We start from the raw sequence: 9,692 nt of genomic DNA, 5'->3' as shown, positions 1-9,692 counted from the left end.
TGATCCCTGTCATTAGAGCACGCTTGCGACATTGTTCCACGGATTAATGTATACTAGTTCTTGCCGAAGCCACCAGCCCCCTCTTTCTCTCCTGTCCTGGACATTTCTGTCGACGATTGATGGCGGCACGTTCCTTTTTCCTCGCACGCTTTCAATCGCACACGGAAGATACAACGCGTGTGGAGATGTGGTATAGTGGATTACGCTTCTGCAAGGCCACAAAGACATACAGGCCACGGGCCGTTACACGGGCCGTTAATTCAGGTCATTAATTATAGCTCTTCTACAACATACCACGTTTCCTGTTTTAGGAGTGAAACACCTTAGGATCTCGGCTTGTCGGTATATCATGTCGTCCTCCAGATATATCATGAACTGGCATTGGTCCTAAAAAAGCGGTCAATCCAAGTAATTGCCACTGGTACACAAAGTACATAGTATGAGTTAAGGGTTTTTTTTAAATGAATTCTGCGGAAACTTGCAAGATGGCGAAGGAGTTAAGAGAGGGTGGAATACAACCACTCGTTTGTAGCAGCGTTTTCTTTTCCACCTTGCTGGTTTCTGCAGAATTCATTTGCAGTACTGGTGTCCATGTGCTTCGAGTTGTCGGTTGACTTCGCGCTGTCACTTGCTAGCTTCCTTGTTAGCTCAATTGGTAGAGCGACCACCCCGAAAAGTCGTTGGTCCCGGGTTCGAACCATGGACCGGGAAGAATTTTTCGGCAACTAAGAAGCTTTTGTTTCTGAGAAATCCGTATGGATTTCGTTGTGGCTTCCCGCTACAAACTGGTGGTTGTCTTCTTTCCTTTTCTTAAATGTTTTTTGTTGATGCCTAAAATAATATGTTTTGGTTAGAGGGGTGTAAGATTCCCCGACGAAATTCATCAAGGCGTTTAAGCTTCTAATCTAAAGACAGACACAAACATGCATATATATGGTAAAACCATCTATTTGAAACACGACTTTTTAAAACATCTGTGGAGTGCTTACTAGCTCCCGATCCGCTGAATATAAAGTAGACAACAGTTCGCCCAACAAATATCCAACGGCGTCAGGGCAGCTGAAACACAACGTGCCGTAGGAGAACTGAAACTATGCAGGTAGGGAAAAATAAAAAAAAGAAAACATCATATAGGGTCAGCTGCATTCCTACGCAGTTGTCGGACAATGTTAATGGAGTGGAAACTCTCTTCCCTACATGCCCGGTTTCAGTATTGGCACCCTTCCCCCCACTGGTGTCTCGTCGTAGAAATCTATCTCAAAACTATGTGTCAAATTGCCTCGGTCTTCCTCTTCTATCTCTCATCGCCAATAAGAAGCAATTTTGTTGCGGAAAAGAGCAGAGCACACTGCATGATTCGCCTCTCCCAAGGTTTCATGTTGCTGAAGCTGAAACAGCCTTTCCTGCATGCTTCGCCCCTCCCCTCTTTTTGTTTTTTTTTCTCATGGAAAACAAAACTCGTGAAGATACCATTAAAACAAGCAGAGCTACCTGCGGTCACCAGCCACTTTCTTTATTATAATGAAAATATTTTTGTACGCAACAGAAGTCTTTCATCGGTGTTTTAGTTAATGTAGTGATCCATACTAAGGTCAAAACAACGATTATTTCACGAGGACGTAGAGAATTGAGCACAGGGTACATGTGTGGTTTGTTTGTCAAAACGCGCACTGTTCTTTCCATGTTATGATCGATCAACAACTAACCCGACATGATCGTACTGCCATCGTTTTGTTATTTTTATGTAATTTATGCAGAAAAAAAGACCTGCCTCTATACAGCCAACTATAATTAAACACGCTGTGTGCTACGAAATAAATTTACAGCCAACGCAGATCGAACACGGTAGAGTTAGTTAGGGCTCAGACACTAGGTGGGATCTTTTTATGGAGTGGTACAATAAATCTTCCATCCGTCCCATCTGTTCTGCCCTCACACAATCTCAGAATGTAGTTAAAGCAGACAGAACTGTTTGCTTGGTTAACCTCATGTCGGTGAAGTGCTAAAACCAACACGCCCAACTGGCAGTCATTCTTAGTTAAACTCGTTCAGTTTCTTTTTCGTGTATTTTTTTTCCTGTTTCTCAGTTTGCTCGTGGAGTGTCGCCGTTATTGTTGTAGTTGATGACGTGGATAGACTTATCTAAGAGTTTGTCTTAGACATAAAAAGTATGCTCATTCAGACGTTACTTTGACTTACGCAGAATGTTTCGAACAATGAATGCCAATTTTTCACAAGTTTACACATAAATTTAATGAAACAATTTTTTTACGTCTCCTTCCACCAGTAGAACTATGAATTTTAATTAATTGCCCATCTCTGATGAATACGCCTAGTCGTATTTATGTCATCTAATCACGACGCTAACAAAAGTTTATTGCAGAGTTTGTTCATGCGTTGTCAGAACACAGCTGAATTATGGAATAGCGAGGTGTTCATCAGTGCGTTCTGCCGCTTCACTCGTCCTGACATTCCCGTATAATGCGATGAAGTGGCCTGCTACCCATAAGAAAGGTGATCTTGGTGATGTGTACATATTCAGCAACTTGAATGAATACATTACCCAACCACGTCATGTGCCATTTAGAAGCGCCTACGTTAACTTCGAGTCCGACAACAAACATCAAGTCCTTAGGTAACGAACATGGTTATTTTTGATGTCAAACTAAACAGCCACAGCGGAATATGTCGAGTGATATATTATTGTTAGCTGCTAATGACCTAAGGCGGGAATAACAGTTGCGGGAGGCGTGCTAATATATTTAGATGGGAAGTAAACTGGGTCAGTTCATGCTGATTCGTTATGCTACAGCACGACAAGAACGTGGAAGAATACTAGGGCATACATACATGTTTACAGCGCGGTGTCCTGTCGTATACGACAGGACACCGCGCTGACAATGATTTGACTTTTTTTTTAAATCATAAAAACACGCTTATATAGGGAGGGCAAATCTGCACACCTTTGTACAGTTAACTACGATAAACATGAATGAAAAAATTACTAACGCAAAAGTTTAGAAATGATTTCCGGAAGGGGCATTTCTCAGTCATTCAGCTGATACTCAGCGCTGTGTCTTGTTGTATGAGTACCTGAATATTTTTTTCTTCTTCTTGTCCTGCTGTTGCATAGTAAATGCTATCATATTGTTTATACAACCATAAAAACTTGTAAGACGGGATGCAACTCTTGATTTCGTCTTAGTTCCGCGAAATCACGGCTATTTCGAGCAGTTTACCCCCCCCCCCCCTCTCCCCGAGTTTCGGTGCAAGTGAGCCTTTTTGGGGGCAGATGCCGCCACTGGTCCGATCGACTGCGTAAAGAAGGACGTTCACTCCGTCAATTTGATTGCTTTATAGAAGGAACAAAACAGAACGATTTCATCAGTGACTATGTGCAATGTTCATATTTCACAATGTTTATAACTTGTAATGTGTCTCATTGGTGCTTACTATCGGTGGTCCTCACTAGGGATGATAGAAAGAACCGAAGATTAAATATTTCGCGTTTAATCGATAAACATGTGTCTTGTTTATCACAAGTATAAATAGAACATCTGAAGTTTGCTCAAAATCGGGTATCATGTAGTCATCAAAATAAAATGAGGCATTATTTTCAAGCATGGATACACCTCATTCATCAAAGAACTACAAAAGAATGAAAGTAACGAGTGTTGTATATGGAATGAAACTTTCCTAAATGAAATTATAACGAATGTTCTGATCCTTGTTGTTGGACCGCATTTGTATGATTGCATAGGCATAGGTTCGAACCCCGTTTCATCCTGCCATGGATGTAACGAACCACACGGGGTTTTTCCCACTGTATGCGCACAGGGCGTGGCGGTTGCGTACGCAGAGACATGGAAACAGTAGCCGCCGTATGCAGCCACCTTTGGAGTTTCGCACAGGTATATCTCGACGGGCCGCGAGCGTCTGTGAAAAGCGGCACCTCTCAGGGTGAAGCACCCCCCTGCGAAGTGACACCGTTCGCCACTGGGATGCACCGTTGCACCCTCCTGCCACTTGTGGCGCAAGTAAAAGCCGGCTGACCCGCGACGCTTTCTGTTCAGAGGGCGTCCCCGCACTGTGGCGTTCCCGAGCGCCACACCCTGGCGCAACGTCAGCAAACAACAGTCTATAGAATCATTGGTAACACCATGCGAAACATAGCTGTAACCTAAACCTACACAGTGAATAATAGAAGGGTAAAATTTAAGGACTCGTTTTCCCTGGTTTGACCAAATATTAATGAGGACTAACAGACAATGATGTCAAGAAAACTGTAGGGGAAGTTATTACTAATGAGCGGGATGCAAATGTGAAGGAAGAAAAGTGGAAGAAAAGGGCTACGGACGTGTTATTCGAAGGTCGCACGTTCGGTGCCTGCCTGCGGCAAGTTATGTTTTCGCACACTTTTATTTCTTCACACTTACGTTCCAGTTACTACTAAGAAGATCCGCTATACTTTCCTTGGCAGTTCTCAAATCTAAATAGTACGTTTAAAGGGGCCCAAGGTACACACCTGATGGCAGACTAATGAGAGCGCACTCGCAATTTTTATGAGCTACAGTGGTGCTAATATGCACGCAATCGCGCAGTTGTGTATTACTTCCCTGCAATATTTACAGAAAATTAAGAAGGGGGGTCTAGACATAAAGTGTCCTAAATATACACGAGAGGAAGACCTGGTGCTAGTGTCCATGGGAGCTGCAACGCACGGCCAGGCACGGCGCTTCAGCGAACATGGGAATGATGGGTGGTACACAAATTTGTTTAATATTCATAATTCTGGCCCGTGTGTGTTCATGTGACTTGAAGCTGTTTTCTCACGAGACAAAAATCAGCAAATCAGTTAAGCTCCACCACCTTATTTTTTAAGGCTTACCATTTAAAATCGCGGATCATGAAGCTCAAAAAGGTTTGTTGTTTCCTTCGAAACAAAACCTAAACACAGCAATGAACAAAGCCGCAAGTGTGATTCGCCGGCCACAAGTACGATGACTAGGCGAATTCGTGTACATACCCACCATTCCCATGGTCGCTGAACGATCGCAGCGCCAGAGTCTCCTCTAGTTAATTTTGGGAAGCTATGTATTCAGATACATGAGCTGCCACACAACGAGGATAAAATGATCTAGAAACCCACTTCTCTTCCTGAGCTGGAAATTAAGGCGTATTAATACAAAGATGATGTGCAATCTGGACAGCCAAACCTTCTTTGATTAACCAATATGGCAACCGAAAATATTACTTCCTCAATTCGTCAGTATGATCCTTCAAAGCGGACTTCGTCATTTACTTAAACAGCCAGTCCTCCTTTGAAAGCTTGCTTGAAAAATACTAAAGGCCATATTTTTTCCTCAAGCAATGAATAATGAATCTCATTCATTTTGTTCCAGAATCTTCAGTGCTTAAGAATGCCATGTCATGTCGATAACGTGCATACCAGTTGTGACAAGGAATTACCAGGCAGGCAGCTTTATGTTTTAGCAGAAGGAATAGCTTGCAAGATGTATGATGAAATTGCTAGGCGACAAGATCCTGTCTATTGTCGTATTTAGTACTCCTGCCTCTTTACAATTACTGGACTACAAGGAAATCACGCCACTTTGCTTTGCCGTTTATGGATGAGAGTGGCTTTCATGAATTCATTCTGTTTTTGGATTGGAGTGGCTAACAACCATTTTGGCGACAACGGTAGTGGCGAGGAAACGTTGGAGCACATCTGCGACTGTCCTCGCTACATTACTAAAAGAACATCTCTACTTCAAATAGATGAGAGACCCATGACGGCAGACACCATTTTGTAATGTCGACCTGAGAGGTAATCGCGAGTGAATACGACGTGAGGTGGTGCGAAAATTCTTGAATGCAACGCCCTTGCACCAGCGATTATAAACTTAACGGGCTATGGTGACTGTGAAGTGCGACTTTTTGTACGTGCTCTCTCTTTTCTCTCTATCTCTATCTTTGAAAGTGCGTACCGTAACATACCAGTCCTCTTAGACTGGGTAACGTCCCTGCCTTTCCTTTCCTTCCTGTTCCTTCCTTCCTTCGTTGCCTCTTTGAGTAGAAGGCACAATGTTCATGTAGCAATGGAAACTATTCATATTTTGGTTGTAACTAAATGGCTATTTATTTCGAAGTCATTGATGCTGTTTTTCGTAAATAGAATTAAATTTTAGGTTAGAAATGTATAGTGCAAGTTCTTTTTCGGTAATGCTAATATTGAGCAAGAAAAGTTATAGTATTCACATGGCTTGCAGGAAGCGGCAGGTCGAACGACTCGAACGTGGTAATGCCTTGAGTAAAGTGATCGTATGTGTAACAGCACTTAGTGAAATTAAGCTAAATAAATACAAGTTCACCACGCGGGAGGCACAATTGATCCAGAGCTCGACATATCTTGTTCTTTCTTAGTCCCAGTTATACAAGCAGCGAAAAAAAGTGGTGTACATAGCGTGTCAAATGGTTATGTAAGAGCGCGAAGTATGGTCATGGCTTGCACGCAAATGTTCCTTTTGACAACGGACCCGCCCACTCATGGTGTCAGTAAATCATGGTGGTTCAAACAGCAAGGCATTTCACTCACGTTGTCCCTTTAGTGCACATGAAACATCGACCTTCGTAACAAACACCCCGACATCGCGGCTCGATACAGTAAACCACTTTGTCGAACTAATTTTTGGAAACAGTATTTTTGTTGATGCAGTCATGAAAACTTGTCATCATTCAGACTAGCTACTTAAAAACGCTAATGACTCCCGTTTATCGCTTGAGATTTGTTTGAGTCACGTACTTATGTTCACTGGTAACATCTTTCCTGTAACATTGGCTGCTCTAAGTAACACTGCAGACAGTGCCTGCCCTCCCGGTGGTGCATTGGGGGCGACTTGTGATGATGGGCCGACCTAGTTGGAGACGAGAGATGACAAAACAGGTCATTTGTGTAAGTAGGAAAAAAGAAAAAAAAAGGTAGATAATGAGCGCCACATTTATTACTACTTCAGAAATTTAGAAGCTTTTCAAGTGAATTATACGAAGAGCTTAATCGAGAAACTTGCTGTGTAAAACTACAACTGCGAAAACTAGAGAATCCATAATTTACAAGACTTTTTTGAACTATTGCTCAAAATAATTACGTATCGCATTGTTTCATTATGAACGAAAAAAAAGAAAACAAATTCAACTTTAAGTGGACCTTATAGCGGTTGCGAATAAGTGTGTTTGCGTACTAGACGGAGTAAACACGCATAGACACTTCACTCAAGATGGTTTTTGCTGAGAGCTATGGGCTCAAAAAAAAAAAAAAACCGGGTATCATCTCTCTGTATACACCAGGTGGTTAAAAGAAATAGACCGGAATATTATTAGTGCATGGGGCACACATTCTGCAAGAATCTTGCTGTGACTCGTTCGTACGGTTTGCTTGACAAGAACAATCCAAATCAGATCACTCAGCTCCTGACAAACTACAGACACGACAGCTGTGATACAGACGTCATTTCACATACAAAAACATTGTTGCATAAGTTTTGCGATGCATTTAAGGAATAGGGTTTCCACAGGAGCCAGAATTCACAGCGGCCTCCACCTTCCCCCGCCCCCACTTGTGCCAGATACCCTCTCACTGATCCCATACAGTGAGAACAAACTGAAAAAAAAAAAGAGCAATGATGGGGAAAAATCCCCCACCCCCGTGTGGACACGCTACTTATTCCTCGAGATTTATTCACAAATACTTTCGCTTACGGGTAACACTGTTTTGAATGAAAAACTTATTAATGTTTCTTGGTCACATCTGCAATCACCAGTGAACGCTGTCACCTCGCTTGTTGCTAGTGGCAAGGCCACTTGATGAAACATCAGCGTTCCGGGGAATACAAAAGCTTATTAGGTACGCAAAAGTCGCACCCATTACAGTCGACTAACGTAAGCTCAGTCGTTCGAAACTGCGGCGCCATCTAGGTGGCAGGCCATAGAACGCCTCTCCCTCTCCGTGACCCAGTTTTTCTGGAAGCCTCGCGAAGCCGTCGCAAGGTGGAGTACACGTTCACGTATTCACGTAACTCCCACGAACCCATCAAAAAAAAAAAAAAAAATATATTTTCCGCCTTCTTACAAAACCAGTCGGGTGCCACGGAACAGAAACTGCGTCGTTAATTTATGGGTGTGCTGCTCAATGGTATATTGGATAAGTTGAGCTGATCTTATCAAAGTAACGTTGATTGCTCCAGCAATCAACGCACATGGATGGCTGATTATATATATATATATATATATATATATATATATATATATATATATATATATATATATATATATATATATATATATATATATATATATATATATATATATATATATATATATATATATGCCCCGCCGCGGTGGTCTAGTGGCTAAGGTACTCGGCTGCTGACCCGCAGGGCGCGGGATCGAATCCCAGCTGCGGCGGCTGCATTTCCGATGGAGGCGGAAATGTTGTAGGCCCGTGTGCTCAGATTTGGGTGCACGTTAAAGAACCCCAGGTGGTCTAAATTTCCGGAGCCCTCCACTACGGCGTCTCTCATAATCATATAGTGGTTTGGGACGTTAAACCCCACATATCATCAAATATATATATGTATACGAGCAAATTAGATACATTGACGTTTCACTATACCAAAACTTGAATCTAACGAAAGTCCAATATCGGTCCTTAAATAACTAGTTATGCGCTGTAAGGAAGTCAAGATAGGCACTGGTTCACATACCACGCACATTTATCTAGATCAGGCACCAATACAGTGCACATAAAGCTGAAGAAGCAAAGAAAGGTGCGAATGCAACGCGCGGCGATTATTTAGTCCAGGGTTCGACGGAACACCATCTGGCGAGGGGCATAAATTTCTTCGAAATAAACGAGCACGTGCCAAAGTTGCAACGAGAAAGTCTTTTCCGTTGCCACTTTGGCAAGTGTTCATTTGTTTGCAAGAAGCTATGAATACTTGAGTTGAGAAAAGGCGAGTTTTATTACATGCGACTTCTTTTGTATAGATACAGTTTTTTTTAAAATCTGGCAATGAACGTCGAGGAGATAAAGCGCCCCACATTCAGAGAATACATGTGGCACGAAATTCAGAAATTTACCTTCACAAACATGGTTTTGAAGTCATAGGAAACATTAAAAAGATAAAAAGGGCGACGTTAAGATGTAAAGTTTAAGTGACATACTATAAAGGAAGGTAAAAAAAAAAAGACGAGTATTGTGGTACGGACAACGGAAGTGCGATGAGGAGGGAGAACCAAGGGTCGCCATAGATAAACCGTTATAAGTGCCAGAAAGAGAGAGAATAGGAAGACAGAACCAATAATACAGTGATGTGACAACTACTAAAGCAGCTTACTCGAAGTTTCAGTGTTACAGAAGTTTTGGAGAAAGGGCTTTTTTCCCCTTGATATGTGTATAGCCAGGAGACCGGGATGCACATCTGAAATAAGAAAACGTGGATTTGCATTCATGGAGAAGCTCCGGAAATGAAGTGTCACACAAACAGACATGCCGCGAGAAATGTTCCACAGGAAATCCCGTGCCACTATGCAACATAGTCAGATGTCTCGACGAAACGAACGCATTTTTTGGCTGGCGAAATGATGTGCTCAATATGCACTCTTTCCCAATTGTCATTCGAAGATTACCTTTGTTT

The 9,692-nt window shown here is 42.3% G+C and overlaps 1 protein-coding gene across 3 annotated transcripts in view; it reads right to left on the bottom strand.

Annotated features, from left to right (window-relative positions):
- Nucleotides 1-6,112: 6,112 nt before the first annotated feature.
- The window catches only part of LOC142817663 (uncharacterized), a 327,371-nt gene continuing 323,791 nt past the window's right edge, over nucleotides 6,113-9,692 (bottom strand). For all 3 annotated transcript variants that reach the window (XR_012895287.1, XM_075894855.1, XM_075894854.1), the window contains 2 exons: nucleotides 9,393-9,476; nucleotides 6,113-6,914 (listed from right to left, as the gene is read on the bottom strand). Coding sequence is in view for 2 of the 3 variants with exons in the window: in XM_075894855.1 (XP_075750970.1) it covers nucleotides 6,795-6,914; nucleotides 9,393-9,476 (204 nt within the window). In the remaining variant the exon portion in view is untranslated. The remainder of the gene's footprint in view (nucleotides 6,915-9,392; nucleotides 9,477-9,692) is intronic.

Source organism: Rhipicephalus microplus, chromosome 5, assembly GCF_043290135.1.
Source record: "Rhipicephalus microplus isolate Deutch F79 chromosome 5, USDA_Rmic, whole genome shotgun sequence".
In the NCBI taxonomy this organism is placed as follows: Eukaryota; Metazoa; Arthropoda; class Arachnida; order Ixodida; family Ixodidae; genus Rhipicephalus; species Rhipicephalus microplus.
Note: the sequence above shows the minus strand (reverse complement) of the source record. Positions and strands in the feature narration are given on the sequence as shown.